Consider the following 19,320-nt stretch of genomic DNA (forward strand, 5'->3'; position numbering starts at 1 on the left):
GAGAGGGTGTGGAGAAAAGGCTACACTGTTAGTGGGAATGTAAATTGGTACTATGGAGAACAGTATGGAGGTTCCTTAAAAAACTAAAAATAGAGCAACCATATGATCCAGCAATGCCACTCCTATATATCTGGAGATATATCTGGAGAAAACCATAATTCGAAAATACACATGCACCTCAATGTTCACTGCAGCACTATTTACAATAGCCAAGACGTGGAAGCAACCTAAATGTCCACTGACAGAGGAATGGTTAAAAAAGAGGTGGTACATATATACAATGGAATATTACGCAGCTATAAAAAGGAAGAAAATAATGCCATCTGCAGTGACATGGATGGACTTAAACATTGTCATACTGAATGAAGTAAGTCAGACAGAGAAAGACAAATATCATATGAAATTGCTTATATGTGGAATCTAAAAAAATCGTACAAATAAACTTATTTACAAAAAAGAAAGAGTTACAGTTCTAGAAAACAAACTTATGGTTACCAGGGGGGAGGGATAAGTTGGGAGATTGGTATTGACATATACACACTACTATATATAAAATAGATAACTAATTAAGAAGCTACTGTATAGCACAGGTAACTCTACTCAATACTCTGTAATGACGTATATGGGAAAAGCATCTAAAAAAGAGTGGATATATGTATATGTATAACTGATTTACTTTACTTTATATCAGAAATGAATACAACACTGTAGATCAACTATACTCCAATAAAAAATAAAAAGAAATACATGTATAACTGGGATAAAATTACTTTTCAAAAAATCAAGTCGTACTCCTGAAGTCATAAACTGTAAAGAGCATTAATAATCTTTCTAGCCCAGACTACAAGCAGCAGACAGAGTAGTATTAAAACTATTTTGATAGACTCAAGGCAGTTAAATTCAACATTCTATGTGTTTCCTTTTGGCAAGGCACTTTGCTCAATACTTCAGGGAATACAAACAAAAATAAAACACACTCAGTATCAATAATCTACTGGGAGTGATCAGTTGGTGTGCACAAATTACATATACAATATAGCAAAATCCAAGCATCCAAGAAAAATATTTTATGGGTTTAGAGTAGGATAGAGTTTATAATGTTTATAAATATTTTTCAGTAAAACATATGAATAGGCACAATTAAGGAAATGTTTCTGTGTATCTATATACATGTGTATATGTGTGTGGGCACACGTAGATACACTTGTATCATAAATCGCTTCCTATCATTTCATGTCAGGTGTTTTTACAGAAGTGTATGCATATAACTTAGAAAAAGACTGTTTTCAGAGTTCTTTTGAATTTGGAATTGCAGATAATGAATTGTAGACTTGTATAAACTTTCTAAAGTCTGGAGTTTCCTCATGTATGACAAGGGAGTGTGACAGTTAATTTTATGTGTCAACTTGGCTGGGCCGTGGTGCCCAGATTTGGTTAAACATTATTCTGGATGTTTCTATGACAGTGTTTCTGGATGAGATTTACATTTAAGTCATTGGACTTTAAGTAAAGCAGAATGCCCTTCATAATGTGGGTGGGCCTCATATAATCAGTTGATGGCCTGAATAGAACAAAAAGCTGACTTGCCCCAAGCAAGAGGGAACTCTGCAGTAGACAACCTTTGGATTGAACAGTAACACTGGCTTTTCATGTCTCCAGCACGAATGCCTGTGGGTTTGAAATGCAACTCCTTAAATCTCTAGCCTGCCAGTCTTCTCCATCAGAGTTTGGACTCACCAAGCCTCTATAATCAGTTGAGCCAATTCCTTAAAATAAACCCTTTTATAGACACACACACACACACACACACACCCTATTGGTTCTGTTTCTCTGAGAAACCCTAATACAGGGGGTATAATAGCATTTATTTCATAAAGTTTTTGAGATGATTAAAGGAGTACGTAAAGTGGCAAAGAATGTGTATTCAAGAAATTACAGCTATCATAAATATACTCTTTAGATTGATGTTAAGTCTACATTATTTTATATGGCTTTGTTTTTCCTTATGTAAGCATTGTGAACTGCCCAACATCAGGAATTACATTATGACAAACACATGGTGGTAGCTTTCGACTGCATCAACTTAGTTAAGCTGGAATTATGTTTTTCCAGGATTCCTTTCCCTGCCTGGTCCTAGGCTGGTGTTGACCATAAGACAAATGTGTGCAGTAGGCTGTGAAGCTGGCGGGCACCTGGCACTGTGGCAACTCATGCACAGTTGCTGGTATGTTAGGTCACTATGTCGGTGTGGGGCACCACCAGAACCCACAGCAATTCCATCTTCTGCCTCTTGGCAGATGTCCTCTTTTGGCCTCTTGGGTCATATACAGATCCAGGGTGAAGGGCAACAGCTTCTCCTGCAGATCATCCATGAAAGTGGTTGGAGGTAGATGTGGTGAAAGACAGGTGAAAACAGGGTTCTTGTTTGTCCTTGTGAGTGCTCTCATCTCCATCCAGGTTTCCTTCACAACCGCTGATTTAGCTGACACACAGTGACTTCAGGCTTAGCATGAGATGCAGACAACAACGACATTGCATTGGTTCCTCTACCAGCGCCACTGTGTAACGCCTAATTTCCAAAATAAATCCCATATTCTATATCACCCGGAGTAGCTCTGTTTCCCTGAATAAAACCTGATACATAGAGGAACTGGTACCAGAAGAAGTTCCAGAGGAATATAACCTTATGAATGGGTACTCTAACTGGTCGTGAGTTATCTAAAATTGGTTCTATGCTTTGATTAAATTTAAAGGCCAGTGGTAAAGGGGACACTGGTAATCCATGGTATGCAAAGGTAAAAGAGTTACTTAAATTATTACCTATATAATCGAGTGCCTGTACAACATATGGTTTTGAGTGACCAAATAATTAATGACATAGAATAGATTAGTGAATGAAGAGTATAATGCAGCTTTTAGGTACAATGGAGAACTTTGAAAATAAAAATAAAGAGGTCAGAGTTTTCAATTATGAGCTCAAAGTCTAGATTAGGGGCCTGAAATCTACCATGACTACCCTAAAAGAAACCCTTATCTCCACTGGCTGCAAGGCTGAGTTTTCTGATAATCAAATCCAAAGTCTAATTCCATGGATGGCTGAACTACACCACAGCCTGAATTCCCAACCTTGCAGGGTCTTTTCACCCCTACAAATTGAAATGGGGACATGTGAACAGATAGACTCCAATGAAGCTGGAGCCTTGAACCCTTAAATTCTGCAATGCCTCCTTTGCCAGTAGAAGCAGTCCTTCTACTGTTTGGAAAGGTAAGTCTCCTTTGCCTGAAACGTGGCCTCACCTGAGAGGGTTGCCTTGCAAGGAATAGGTGACTCCCTTCACGATTTACCTTACCATCATCCATTGCTTCTGTATCTGTAGCCAGACTGAAGTCTAATAAGCTCTAGGAAATGAGGTACAAAACAAGACCTGTGAGGAGGCAGAATGCACTAAAATAATTATGATTCTGCCAATTTTACACATAGAGAGTATGTGTGAGAATAGATCCTAAGGGTGTTAGATTACAGCAGAAAGAATAAAACATTGGATTAAGCCACATTTACCAATATGGGCTCACAAAGCAGATATTCTAGAACCAATGAATTAGCTTGAGTATTTTGGTTTGCTTGGTCGGTTGAACAAAATCTGGATTCAAAGGTGACCTATACTGAACACTGAAATGTAAGAAGCTCCTTGTTATAGAGTAGAGCAGGGTTTCTCAACCTTGGCACTACTGACACCATTGGCTGGAAAATTCTTTGCTGTGCAGCGCTGTCCTGAGCATTGCACGATGTTTAACAGCATCCCTGTCCCCTATACACTAGATGCCAATAGCATCCCTGAATGTGTCTGGATATTTTCAAGACAAATGCTCCGGGGAGGGGAGGAGGACAAAAATCATCCCCACTTGAGAATCACTGGTGTCGAGGACGTTATCAAAAGTTAGGGAGCCTGGAAAGCTAGGGTAGACTTTTTAAATGTTAAAACCAATTCATCCATCTTTCAACTATGTCCCCCAGGAGGGTCCAGAGGACATTTCCTTCACCAAGACTATGAGAAATATAGTCACAACAGTTGCCCCAGTATCCCTGAAGAGCTCTGTAGTGGTTATTCTCTGTTGGACTGAAATGACAGTGGGGATTGCTACCATGGAACTGGGCTTCCTGAAGTTAAAGAAAATGATACAATTCTCAACAGCAAGGGTGATGTACTGACATTAAATCTCCAAAGAAAATGCAGTCATCATTACTGGAATGGCAGTAGAGTTGAAGTAGTAATCAGTAGAGCCTGATTTACAGAGATCTTTGGGGCTTGATAATTTTATCACTGTCACCCTAGAACTGAAATAGATGGGCAGTCTACTAAAGTCTTATTTGATTTGCAGAAATAGAAAAGCTCTAGGTCTTGTGAATAGCAGTCTTGAATCATTGTAAGACAGTGCCATGACCCTTTAACCAATTCTCAAACTTGAATCAGTTCACAGACTCAGAGCTCTTGAATGAAGGAAGGAGCTGTAGGTTCCTTTGAACCTTTTATAAATCCATATATACTTCCTCCTGGCCTTCCCCCAAGAAGGACCTGTGAAGAGCAGGCAGGGTAACCATGCAATGGGGAAGGGGAAATTCAGACACTTTCAGGATTACTGGACACTTGCTGAAATGACAAATTCCTGGAGACCCCAAATACCACTGTGGTCCACCAACCAGAGAGGTTAATGTAGGTCAGGTCATCAAAGGAGTTTTGGCTTGAGTTGTCTCACAGTGGACCCAGGGTGTCCATAATCCTATCCTGTGGTTATCTCCCCGGTTCTGAGACGCATAACTGGAAGAGACATATTGAGCAACTAACTGGCAAAATCTCTACGTTGGTTCCCTAACCAGTGAAGTAAGGGCTATTATGATAGGAAAGTCCAAGCAGCATTTGGTGAAGTATAGTGAGTACAGGAAGAGTAGAATAAATGCTGGATTTTTTGGTTTATCTTCTTTTCAGAAAGAGTTGTTTCTATAACGTCTTCCAAAGGTAACCAAAGAATTTTTTCTTTATGTAATATCATTCTGAAGTCACAGACTTTTAATATACTTGGTATGTTGCAATTTACTGCAGATATTCTTTGTGATGCTCAAACTGTCACCACATGGGTCAGTGGGAGCTTCCTCAAGTTGGCTTCTGGGTCCTTTTAATCTTGATACCTTCCTAGCCTTTTGCTACCACAGGGTGTTTTCCAGGCTCATCTTGTACTTTCCTATCCCCGATCTGTTATCAGTCATTCATCTAAGGAGTCCTGGTTTCTTTTAGGATACCTCATTGTATCTGAATACTGGTCACTGTATCTAGGTCCTTTTAGTGGACAAAGCTAGGAAATATATATTTTAAAGAGTGAAACACAGCATAAGTTCATATACTAATATTTCCAATTTCAAATTATAAGTTTTATTTAATTTCTTTGAGTTTTTTCTCCTTATGATGAAAATCTTGGTTCTTAAAGACATTTATATAATTACTCATTTGCTTTATCCTATAATTATAAGTTTCACAGTAATAATACCAATGTTATTGCTAACAAAGACTACTAAACACATTTTATATATTTTTTGCATTTCCTTTTACCCTTAGGATTAATCTCACTAGGGTATACAGTCTAATTACTGTTAAATGTCACATGAAATAACTCACCTGCGTAGTTAAGCCATCAACTTCCTACAGAATTGTTGATTTATTTAATTTTACTTTCAATTTTTAGGTATTGTTTTTAAAATTTGATTTAATTAAAAATAATTATACAGGGACTTCCCTGGTGCCGCAGTGGTTAAGAATCTGCCTGCCAATGCAGGGGACATGAGTTCTATCCCTGGTCCGGGAAGATCCCACATACCACGGAGCAACTAAGCCTGTGCACCTCAACTACTGAGCCTGCGCTCTAGAGCCCACGAGCCACAACTACTGAGCCCACACGCCATAAGTACTGAAGCCCACGCGCCCTAGAGCCCGCATGCTGCAACTACTGAAGTCCGTGCACCTAGAGCCTGTGCTCCGCAACAAGAGAAGCCATGGCAATGAGAAGCCCACGCGCCGCAACAAAGAGTAGCCCCAACTCGCCACAACTAGAGAAAGCCCGCGCACAGCAACGAAGACCCAATGCAGCCAGAAACAAATAAAAAACAAAAAAACATTATATAAACATTTATATAGTTTCAAAGTCAAGCCTACAAATCTATAAAACAAGGTTCATTTAAAGAAGTCTAGTCTTCATTCTTATCCTCTTCTCTCCACTCATGGAAAACCATTTAAATTATTTTTTGTCTTCTCTTTTTTAAAAAAGCAGAATGTGCGTGTATGTGTGAGTCTGTCTGTCTGAACGCTGTGTATATATAGCATGTTTGTATATATATGTACACACACACACTCAAATGCCTTCCCTGCCAATGGTAGAATACTATACACACTATATACTACTTTTTTTTTTCACTTAATATGTTTTGGATACTCCTCCATGTGCTAGTATTTTGACTGGGGTTACACTGACTCTACACATAGTCAGGGTGGGGAGTGTTAACAAATTTATAATGCTGAGTATTCTGATCAATTAACATGATCTCTACTTACTTAGGTCTTCTTTAATTAGTTTTATTTTTTATTTTATTTTTTAAAATTCAAAAAAGTTTTTTTAAAATTACTTTTAATATCATAGTTTTCATGTAGAAGTCTTATACCTCATTTGTTAAATTTATTCGTGGGTATTTGATATATTTTGATGCATTGTAAATTTTACTATTTTTAAAGTTTTATTTTGAAATGTTTGTTGCTGCTATGTATGTAGAAACCCAATTGATTTTTGTATGTTCACCTAATACTCTGTCTATGAATTATTTTAGATTTTCTACATACACAGTTATGCTGTCTGTGAAGAATGACTGTTTACTTCCTTCCTTTCCTTACCTTTTATTTCTTTTTCTTGCCATAGTGCACTGATTAGGACTTCTGGTACAAATACTAACAGAAGTGGTAACAGTGGTCTTCTTTGTCATCTTCCCAATCTTCAAAGGAAAGTTATTAACACTTTATTTTATTTTGCTGTTAGGAATAATGTTTAGAATAGATGCCTTCATAAAATTAAGGAAATTCTATTCCTAGTTTGCTAAGAGATATATTGAAAATCATAAATGGAGAGATATTAAATTTTCTCAAATACTTTTTCTGTATCTATTGAGAAGAACTTATGATTTTTCTCTTTTAATTAATTAATAAGTTAATGTGGTAAATAACATCAATTTATTTTCTAATACTTTAATAGTTTTGCATTCCTGGGATAAAGTCACACTGGTAATAATTTTTTTGTTAGTTATTTAATACTCTTAGTAGATGCTTTCTATAATTCATGTAACTTTTTTAGTCGTGGTAGAGGGCAGGTCCAAATTTCCTACTTCACCCTTAAATGGAAGCAAAACTTTTTCTTTTCTCTTAAATTTATTCTAACTACATTTTCATTCCAGCATTCCACCAAAACTGTTCTTACCATAATTAACAAGACAACCACAGAGTGCCAAACTGAAAGGTTCATTAGAAACTTCATTCTTAAAGGGCACACACGAAATCTTATGTGCACCAGGACCCGGGGCAAAAGCAGTAATTTGATAGAAGCCTGGGCCAGACTTACCTGTTCGTCTTGGAGAGTCTCCTGGAGAGGTAGGGATGGCTGTGACTCATCCTGGGGACAAAGACACTGGTGGCAGCCATATGTAGAAGCTATATACTGTGTGGACACTGATGCTTGTGGCTGCCGTCTCGAGATCCTCCCTCTAGCTCATTAGTGTCAAGACCTGGTACCACCAAACAGCCCGCAGGCACCAGTGTTGGGACACCTCAGGCCAAACGACTAACTGGGTGGAGACACAGCCCATCCATCAGCAGACAGGCTGCCTAAAGACTTCCTGAGTCCACAGTTGCGCCTAGACATGGCTCTGCCCACCAAAGGACCAAGACCCAGCTCCACCCACCACTGAGCAGGCACTGGCCCTGCCCTCCAGGAAGTCTGCACAAGCCTCTAAACCAGCATCACCCAGAGCGGGTAGACACCAGATGCAAGAAAACTATGATCCTGTAGCCTTCACACCCAGCCCATGCACAGCAGGCCAAGGCAAGCTTCGGAACACCACAATCCCCCATAACCAACTACGTCAGGAACCAGCCCCTGCTCACCAGCAATATGACACCAGCTCTGGGATCCTTCGGCCCTGCAGCCAGACTCCAGGACCTGGCTCTGCCTGCCACTGGTACAGCATTAACCCCAGGACCTGGCATCACCAACCAGTGGGCAAGCAACAGCCTGGAGTCTTCTAGACACTGACTCTGCCCACCAGCGAGCCAGCACTAGCCCAGAGCCCGCTAGGGTTCTGCAGTGAGCTGCTTCGTGACCAGGTCTCACTAACCAGTAGCCAGCAGCATCTGCACAAGGTAGGGCCTGGCAACCAACCAGGCTAGGGGACAAGCCTACCAGACTGCCCACATGGTCAGCCTGCCACAACACAAGGACACACACAGACCTCTTAGGGGGAACCCATAGAATGTATAGCTTGGGCGACAAGAGGGGAGTATGCTGCTGGGACACATAGGACATTTCCTACAAAAGGCCACTTCTCCAAGATTGAGAAGCATAACTAACCTACCACATACATAAAAGTACGAATAATATGAATAGCAACAGAGGAATATGTTGCAGACGAAGGAAGAGATAAAATCCTGGAAGAAGAAATAAGTAAAGTGGAGATAGGCAATTTACCCGAGAAAGAGTTCAAAGTAATGATCATAAAGATGATCAAAGAACTTGGGAGAAAAATGGATGCACAGAGCAAGAAGTTAGTAGTTTGTAACAAAGAGTTAGAAAATATGAGGAACAAACAACCAGAGATGAAGACTACAACAACTGAAATGAAAAATACACTATAAAGAATCAACAGGAGACTAAACGATGAAGAGCAACGGATCAGTGAGCTAGAAGACGGAGTAGTGGAAATCACTGCCACTGAACAGAAAAGGAAAAAAGAATGAAAACAGATGAGGACAGTTTAAGAGACCTCTGGGACAACGTTAAGCACAGTAATATCAGCATTTCAGGGGTCCCAAGAAGAAGAATAGTGAGAGAAAAGGCCTGAGAAAATATCAGAAGTCATAACAGATGAAAATTTCCCTAACCTGGGAAAGGAAACAGTCCCCCAAGTCCAGGAAGTGCAGAGAGTCCCAAAAAGGAACATACCAAGAACACTGTAATTAAAATGACAAGAATTTGGGCTTCCCTGGTGGCGCAGTGGTTGAGAGTCCGCCTGCCGATGCAGGGGACGTGGGTTCGTGCCCCGGTCTGGGAGGATCCCACGTGCCGCGGAGCGGCTGGGCCTGTGAGCCATGGCTGCTGAGCCTGTGCGTCCGGAGCCTGTGCTCCGCAACGGGAGAGGCCACAACAGTGAGAGGCCCACATAATGCAAAAAAAAAAAAAAAAAAAAAAGACAAGAATTAAAGATAAAGAGAGAATATTAAAAGCAGCAAGAGAAAAGAAACAACATACAAGGGAATGCCCATAAGGCTATCAGCTGACTTTTCAGCAGAAACTCTGCAGGTGAGTAGGGCGTGGCACTATATATTTAAAGTGATGAAAGGAAAAAGCCTACAAACCAAGAATACCCAACAAGGCTCACCTTCAGATTGACAGAGAAATCAAAAGCTTTAAAGACAAACAAAAGATAAACTTCAGCACCACCAAACCAGCTTTCCAATAAATGTTAAAGGAACTTCTCTAGGAGAAAAAGAAAAGGCCACAGCTAGAAACAAGAAAATTACTGAATGGAAAACTCACCAGTAAAGGCAAACATACAGTAAAGGTTAGGAAATCATCCACACACAAAGCCAGTAGGAAGGTTAAAAGACAAAAGTCATAAAATTATCTATATCCACAATAAGTAGTTAAGAGATACTCAAAAAAATTAGATGTAAAATATGACATCAAAAATAGTAATCATGAAGGGAAGACAGTACAAATGCAGGGTTTTAAAATGCATTCGAAATTAAGAGATTGGCAATGTAAAACAATGTAAAACTGCTTTATATATGAAGCAGTACCTACACTGCTTTACAAAAACCTCATGGTAACTGCAAAACAAAAATCTGTAACAGATATATACACAAAAAAGAAAAAGGAATCCAAACATAAGACTGAAGATAGTAATAAAGTCACAAGAGAACAAAAGAAGAAAGAGAAAGAAAAGGCCTACAAAAGTAAGCCCCAAACAATGAACAAAATGGCAATAAGAACATACATATCAATAATCACCTTAAATGTGAATGGACTAAATGTTCCAACCAAAAGACACACAGTGGCTGACGGGATACAAAAAAAGACCCGTATATATGCTGCCTACAAGAGACTCACTTCAGATCTAGAGACACGCACAAACTGAAAGTGAGGGGATGGAAAAAGGTATTCCATGCAAATGGAAATCAAAAGAAACCCAGAGTAGCAATACTTATATCAGATAAAATAGGCTTTAAAATAAAGACTGTTGGAAGAGACAAAGAAGGACAATACATAATGATCAAAGGATAAAATCAAGAAAAAGATACAACAACTGTAAATATATATGTACCCAACATAGGAGCACCTAAATACATAAGGCAAATATCAATGAACATAAAAGGAGAAATTGACAGTAATACAAAATAGTGGGGGACTTTGATACACCACTTACATCAATGGACAGATCATCCAGACATAAAATCAATAAGGAAATCCTTGCCTTAAAAGACACATCAGACCAAATGAACTTAATTGATATATATAGAGTATTCCACCTGAAAGCAGCAAAATATATTCTTTTCAAATGCAAATGGAACATTCTCCAGGATAGATCACATGCTAGACCAGAAAACAAGCCTTGATAAATTTAAGAAAATTGAAATCATATCAAGCATCTTTTCTGACCACAAAGCTATGAGACTAGAAATCAACTAACTACAAGGAAAAAACTGTAAAAAACACAAACATGTGCAGGCTAAACAATATGCTATTAAACAAGCAATGGATCATTGAAGAAATCAGAGAGGAAATAAAAAAGAGACAAATGAAAATGAAAACACAACAATCCAAAACTTATGGAACACAGCAAAACAAGGTCTAAGAGGGAAGTTTATAGTGATACAGCCTTACCTGACAGTTTTCCAAAGAGGAAATGCAGATTGCCAACAGGCACATGAAAAGATGTTCAACATCACTAATCATCAGGGAAATGCAGCTAAAAACTACAATGAAATATCACCTCATACGTGTCAGAATGGCTACTATCAAAAACAACACATATAACAAATGGTGGCAAGGATGTGGAGAAAAGGGAACCCTCATACATTGCTGGTGGGAATGTAAATTGGTGCACCCACTGTGAAAACAGTATGGAGGTTTCTCAAAAGCTAAAAATAGAACTACCATGGGACCTGGCAATTCCACCCTTGGGTACATATACGATAAAAAACTGCACCACTAATTCGAAAAGATACATGCACTCCAACGTTCATAGCAGCATTATTTACAATTGCTAAGACATGGAAGCAACCTAAGTGTCTATCAATAGATGAATGGATAAAAAAAGATGTGGAGTATATACACAATGGAATACTACTCAGCCATAAAAAAGAAACTAGTGAATATAACAAAAAAGAAGCAGGCTCACAGATATAGAAAACAAACTAGTGGTAACCAGTGGGGAGAGGGAAGGGGGGAGGGTCAGTATAGGCGTAGTGGATTAAGAGTTGCAAACTATTAGGTATAAAATAAGCAAAAGGATATATTGTACAACACAGGGAAAATAGCTAATATTTTATAATAACTATTATATAAATTAAATAAAACCTTTAAATATTGTGAATCACTATACTGTATACCTGTAACATATAATATTGTACAGCAAATATTCTTCAATTAAAAAAATAATAAAATGCAAAAAACCCCCACAAACCTTAATGGTTAGGACTATGTTGTCTTCACATGAGCTGCCTAAATTTGAAACCAGGATCTGTCACTTCGTTAGCTATGTGACCTTGAACAAGTTCCTTAACCTCCCTCGGCCTCAGTTTATCTGTAAAATGTAAACATCACCTATTTTTATCGCTTACTCTTTTTGAATTTTTATTTTTAACCATTCTGTCTTGATTCTTGTTTGTCTCAATATTTTTTCTCAGTCTCAGTGGAATTTTCATCTCTGCAAACTAATTTTCAGAAGTTAGTCCTTGGATAGCTTAATTTCCCTATCCAGACTTCGTTTCTATACCTTCTCATTCCATGACTTTAAAAATCATGTGTATGTTAGTGATTTCCAAATATACTGCTCCTGTTGCAATATTTTTCCTGAACTCCAAACTTATGTATCCAACTAACAAGTTGATATTCTGACTTAAATGCCTTTTACGTGGCTCATACTTAACACGGCCCAAAGCAAGCTTTTTAAAAAAATGATTTTCAGTCCTTCAAAACTTAATCCAAGTTACCATCATTTTTTACTTGGATTATTACAGTACTGGTTTGCCTTCTCTCTTCTTCTACCCTTGACCCTCTCCAGTCTATTCATCACACAGCAGTCAAAATGACCTGTTGAACAGTTAAGCCTGATTGTATCATTTTGCTAAAAGCTCTTCATAGCTTCCCATTTCATTCGTCATAAATGTTCAAGTTCTTTCTGCATGGGTCAGCAAATTCTTAAAGGGCCAGAGACAAATATTTTAGGCTTTGTAGGCCAAATAGATTTTGTTGCCACTACAGAACATTACTATGCTATATCTATATGCAAATAGTATTAAGATTCTAAACTGCTATGTCCAACAAAAATCATTGTATTTTCTGAAGTATGCATAAAATTTATAAAACAAACAGTATTAGTTTGGTTTATAATGCTTAATATTTTTCATAGTAGTTTAATAAATATTTGCTGAATAAAATATATAAGTACAAGGCCCAGATTTATACATTTTTACAAAAAAGATTATGGCAAGAACATTAAACTAAAAGTTAAATAATTTCTTCTGTAAAATGTATCAAACAATTAATAGTGGACTTACTTTAGACTACTGATTCTAATTTCCGCACTCTCAGTGAGTTTCTTCATTTCTTCTTTCCACCTACAGGCTGCCTTCTGCTGAGTTGCTAAGAGATGCCTCAGTTCAACCGTGGAATTTCGATTACTGTCTTCCATCTCTCTTAACTGAACTTCAAACCCATGTTCCTTTATTGAAAATTCATGCTCCATCGTACTGATCTAAGGAATAAAATGAACACAGTATTTTTTCTTCTCTGTTTTTCTAGGAGATATACTGATCAATGATATATACAAAAGGAATCATTTTTTTGTGTTTGCGGCATAGAAATATGTGGATGAGAAACCTATATAAAAATTAAGTTTATAATTTGTCTCCATCACAGATGAAGACTTATGCTATTTTATAACATAAATTTAATGAAACTAGAATTATGATGGACTACAAATTTTTCACCACTTTCCCCAACACCTTAAATGCCAGTAGGAAAAAAGTATACTATCTGAAATAAAGCTGCTCTCATCATCTACTTTTACTTTTCTTGCCAAAATCCATAGAAAATACTCATGCTCTCAGTAACTGAGAGTTGGGTTTAAACGGAAGCCATTTATGTTTTTAAAACACAAGAAGTGTTCATTGGTTTATTATAAAGGATACAACTTCCGCACAGTCAAATAGAAGAGACACACTGAGCAAGGTATGGATGTAGGGGGAGTGCGGAGCTTCCATGCCCTCTCCAAGTATGCCATCCTCCCAGCACTCTGATGTGCTCATGAGAAGCTCATCTTAGAAGCTCCTTAAGTCACTTTTGATTTACATACTAAAGTTCAGATTGTCTTTCAAAGGGCAGGAATTCCTTTACCACTTCAGTTACAGTATAAATGAACAATGTATTTTGTTTTTCAGGAAAAGACTACAGTGATTTTCAGAAACTCATATGGAAATGTCTTCAGCTATTTCTAGGTTATTTATGTCATTATAGTAAAAATACCTTAATGCAGAATGAACATACAAATAAATACTCTTTGGATACCCTAAAAGCTTTCTCAGCTGGGTTCAGGGAGAGAATTAACCCTAATGTCCTAAAGTACCCAGTGTATGTAGTGAACTGTCTGCTTTTGTATGCAGCTAGAATGAAACTACCTATTACCATACTTCAGGCAATTGAGGAAATAGTTAAATAGTTACAAGAACAATTTCTTTGGTGCACTCTCAGGCCATCTTTATCTTGCTACACTAAAGAAATATTATAAAGAATATCTATCTTGTGATATTCTAATGTGATTTAAAAATGGTGACAGCTGGAATGACTTCTAGTGATTGACTAAATATGGCTGCTTTTAAACTCAAAAAAGAATGAATAAGGAACTCGATTTTACCAATTCAAAAACACCAAAAAAACTCAACAACAGCTAAACCCATGGCTCGTGGGGGAAAACTGCAAACATCCTGTCCTCACTACCCCTGCTAAATGCAACAACTTCCTAAAACTCTTAAATTTGCTTTCTCAAATGGTACACAAGTAGAAATTTGACTTTATAAACACTGGCACTGGAAAAAACAACTTTGGATTTATTAATTGTGTATTATATTACTGCTGTGCAAGCCTCCTGAAGCTCCGTGACTCTGCTCGATTTAAACAATTTTTGAATTACTGAATTCTACAAATTTAGAATTGAATATCCTTCCCTGCCTCAATCTCCACTTTCTCTGGAGAAGCCATGGTTCTGACATCTTAAGTGGAAGTATTTAATTCTGTCTCTGTCTCTCTCACACATGTATTAAAAACTGATCTATGCATCTATATAGCTTTAGCACTCTTCCTGCCTACTTAACTCCCCATTTCCAATTGGAAAATCTATTTGCAGTTTGACAAGCTTTTTTCTACCGTCCTTCATGATAACCTGTCTCTAATTCTACAAGCTTGTATTATGCTACTATTCCCTTCTCTTTCTTTGTTTCTGCCACAATGCCTTCTCATTCTTGGGTCTTTTCACATGTTGTTCCCTTTCCCTGGAATAATCTTTCCCCTCCTGCTTATCTTAGTTATCTCTAGTCAGCTTTTAGAATTCAGCTCAATTATTGATCTTACAGGGAAATTCTCTTACCATCTATCTAGAAAAAGCTCTCATAGTGCCCTACGCTTTTCCTAAAGGGCATTTATTAGTTTGCAAAGATACATTTAGTTTTCCCACCTCCATGCAAATAAGTTTTTAAGGATGGGGACCATGTGTTTTTTGTTTACTATTACATTTTCAGCACCTGAATCATAGTAAGGATGTCAAAACATATCTGTAGACTGAATAAATGATAGCTTTCTGGTATCAAAATTTAGTCTTCAAACAAACCCCAGATCCTTCAGCTGATGCAATTCTGATTGTTAAACTGGACAGGTCTACGCTGATGTTGGAAGGATAAGGACCAAAACAACCATGTCTTCTATAACAACAAAAGTCCTACTAATGATTCAATTCAGAATGTTGGGTTGGGAAAAAGGATTTATGGTCTCCTTCCCTTCTTCTTTTGTGTCCTTCCTCTGCAGAAAACTACTCAAAAGTAGACAAGATTGCTAAAAACTATCCATTTCCTAATTTTATATTTTTATGAGGGGTATTCATACCACAGAGATATGGAGATCCTTTTCAGAAAGAAGGGAGGAGGAGTTAGGAAAAGAGAAAGCTGGGGCGGAAAGGACAGCAGTGGCTTTAAGATCAAATGAAAACTTCATATAATAAGTTGTTAAGGTTCTCAGCCAACCGACCTCTCAACATCCAACTGTCTTGATCTTTTTGGCTCCTTTCAGTTTATCTATGAAAGATCACACTCTTTTTCAAGGAGGAGAAAAGCTGCAAAGTGTAGCACTAGATTCCTATGTTGTCAAAGAAGGAATCGGCTACAAAGGAGAAATTTATCTGACAGCCCTCCTCCATAAAATAGAATTACAGCTATCTAGCTGGTTCAGAACTTTTGTCCCTTATTTACCAATGATGCTTCTCTTAAGCTAGATGCAGACTTGGCACAAAGGGAGCATTTTTGGTAGATAAGCTTTCTGTCATCTTTTTGTTTTCCAAGAAACATCAGTTACTATCCTGAATGGTTAAAGATAGAACAGGTGCAGTATCAAGTGGGGAAATTCATCAATAGTTTTTAGTTATTCATCCATATGAAATTTAAAACGTAAGATGAAGATTTAACATTTTTTCACTGAAGTACATTGACTTTTTTTTTTAATTATGTAAATGTTTCAGTGTGGAAACTTTCAAGCATACACAAAATAGAAAGACTATTACAATGAATCTCTATACGCTTATCACCAGCTTCTATAATCATCAAACCCATAGCCACTCCTGTTCTATCTATAATCCTACCCACTTTTCTCTGCCAAGATTTATTTCTCTCTCTCTTACAATGAAGTACATGAATCTTAAGGATACAACCAACTTTTACATGTATGCTGACATACCAGAGTCACAACCCAGATTTAGGTACCACAGGAGGCTCTCTCACATGCCCTTCTAATCAATATTCACCCACCTACAATGTAACCATTATTCTGATCCCATCCTTATAGGTAATTATGCCCATTCTTCACTTTCATATAATGAAATTAATAGACTATAAGCTTTTTTATGTCTGGCTTCTTTGTCCAACATTACGTCTGTGAGACTCACCCACCGTGCTTATAGACATAGTTCATTTTTTTCTTCTATTCCCATACATGAACATACCACAGTTTATTTATATCATCTCATGTTGATGGACATTTGAGTTATTTTCAGTGTTTCGATATGATTAAAACTTCTACGGATATTCTTATACACACGTTTTGATGAACACAAGCACTCATACCTGTTGGGTATGTAGCCAGTATTATTATTATTTGGCATAGTATGCATGTATGCCCAGCTTTAAAAGATACTGCCAAATGGTGGTTGTACCAATTTACACTCCCCAAAATAACATGAAACTACCAGTTGTTTTACAACTTTGTCAAGACTTGATATTGTCAGTTTTAAAATTTTAGCCATTCTGGTAGCTATGCAGTAGTACCTCATTATAGGTTTAATTATATTTCCCTGACAGATAATGAAGTTGAACATTTTTTCATATATTCTCTTTTATAAAGTGCCTATTTAATTCTTTTGCCCATTTTTGGAAATGGGGTGTCTGTTTTCTCCTGATTGTTAAACGTTTTTTCCTTATTAATTATTTCCTTATTAATTGGTGAAAGTTTTTATATTCTAGAAATGAATCCTTTTTTTTTTTTTTGGTTGTATGTATTATAAATTCTTCTACTTTTCACTCTCTCAATGGTGTCTCTTTTGGATGACTTAAAAATCTTAATTTTAATGAAATCCAATTCACCTATCTTTTCATTATAATCAGTTCTCTTTGTGTTAAGAAATTCTTTCTAAAGGTCATGAAGATTTTCTCCTTAAGTTCCATCATTTAATATTTCACATTTAGGTCTACAAGACAGCTCAAATTAATTTAAATGTATGGTGTGATATAGGGGTCAAGGTTTATTTTTAAAATATGGACCCAGTTGATCTATTATTATTGTAGCATGATTTATTGTAAAGATCTAGCATTATTTGTCATAAAGATAATTCTTTCCCTATTGAACTTCCGTGGTGCCTTTGTTATAAATGAGGTGATTATGAAAAGTGGGTTTGTTCCTGGACTTTATTTTGTTCCATTGATCAGGTCGATTATTCTTATATAGATTACACACTATCTTAATTACTATACCTTTATATCAAGTCTTGATGTCTGGTAGTATGACTTTGCCCCTTTGTTTTTCAAAGATTTCTCATAGTCTAAAGCACAAAGCACAAGCTTCTTTGCATATGTAAGGGTCTCTTTTTCAGAGTTCAAGCTTTTATAAATAATCACAGTGTTTGATACTTGCAAAAGGAGGCATTCAATAACTATACACTGATATGAATTAGGTTGGAATGTGAGTTCTTATGAGAGCTCATAATAACAAGAAAAAAGTGAAACATTAATGTTACTACCCCATATCCTTACTACAAAACTGGAAAATATAGAGCTTTATCATAAAGAGTTAATGCCACTTTTTACAAAAGTCACGTGGAATGGGGAAAGGCAAGCAACATGTTGATGGTGATACCTGTGCTTGAAACTCCCTCAAACAGGTTATCATGTTCCTATTGCCAAACCATGTAAGCATTAGAGTAAAGAAGGGGGGAAGGAGAGAGAAAATAAAAGGGAATTTTCTCCCAGAGGAGATTTTTGTCCCTTGCTTTCTTCCTGTCATAGAATTTTTAGACTACCTATGAGGGGTTCTCAGAGCATACTGACGTACCATCCGCTATACAGCTAGTTTTAAGACTTATATTTTCGAGAGGCTATTATGGAGGGAAAAGAGAGGACGGCAGTCCGTGAAGTTATCTAATCTATAGTTTTGCTAGCACTGCTTAAATTGCTTTGGCAGGAATATCAGTGCATTTCATGGTTGGAAAAGAACTTTTTTGTGTGTGAATAGTGAAAGCAATCATTTTCAAGTATGCTTGCCAAGCTCTACAATAAAGAAAAGACTGGCTAACACTCTGCATTATGATTTAGTGCTATCTGATGAGAAGGCAAAAAAAAAAAAAAGACCTTAAAAATGTTCTACTAGGTCTCTGTAAATATTCTCTATATTTTGATTTTCACAAGTACACATTTAATTCTAACTAGTTTTGAAAACACCTTTAATTTGGCTTTTTTTTGAGCCTCGAGAGCAATCTTTCTTAAATCCTCAGTCTGTTTCTGTAACTGTTCATTTTCCTGCTGAAGTTTCAGCCTTTGTTCACTGACAAATCCACAGTTCTCTCTCTCAGACTCCAATACATTTTGAAGTTTCTGAATCATTTCTTGGCAACGTGATATCTCTTCCGAGGAACTGAATTAAAAAAAAACAAAACAAAAGGAAAACAAAACAAAATTTCATTAAGTTTAACTTAATGAAATGCAATAGAAGTCAAGAAGTCTGTCTATATGTTATACTGTAGATCTGTTTTCTTTGTTCTGAGCCATTTCTCCTCACTATAGACTTAAACTATGTGGTTTCACAATGTTACGTTACACCAGGCAAGTACGTTCAATTTAAGCAATCTTAACTAAGAATAGATAAGCTGAACTGTTATCACTCACCTAGAAAGTCAATGTGAAACCTCTTTCAAATTTTTACTAACACTGAGAATCACTGTGTAAAGAGGACTTCAAGGGGACAAACTAAAGCTAATGGTGAGGA

The 19,320-nt window shown here is 37.0% G+C and overlaps 1 protein-coding gene across 5 annotated transcripts in view; it reads right to left on the bottom strand.

The window, feature by feature from the left end:
* Nucleotides 1–19,320, bottom strand: part of SCLT1 (sodium channel and clathrin linker 1) — a 264,343-nt gene that overhangs the window by 57,925 nt on the left and 187,098 nt on the right. For 4 of the 5 annotated variants that reach the window (XR_009519466.1, XR_009519467.1, XM_060011870.1 and 1 more), the window contains exons 17-18: nucleotides 18,777–18,969; nucleotides 13,086–13,282 (exon numbers count right to left, since the gene is read on the bottom strand). Coding sequence is in view for 3 of the 5 variants with exons in the window: in XM_060011870.1 (XP_059867853.1) it covers nucleotides 13,086–13,282; nucleotides 18,777–18,969 (390 nt within the window). In the remaining 2 variants the exon portion in view is untranslated. Of the gene's footprint in view, nucleotides 1–13,085; nucleotides 13,283–18,776; nucleotides 18,970–19,320 lie in introns of those variants that run through there. The other variant, XM_060011871.1, reaches the window with a different exon arrangement.

This window comes from Delphinus delphis, chromosome 5 (assembly GCF_949987515.2).
Source record: "Delphinus delphis chromosome 5, mDelDel1.2, whole genome shotgun sequence".
NCBI classification, from domain to species: domain Eukaryota; kingdom Metazoa; phylum Chordata; class Mammalia; order Artiodactyla; family Delphinidae; genus Delphinus; species Delphinus delphis.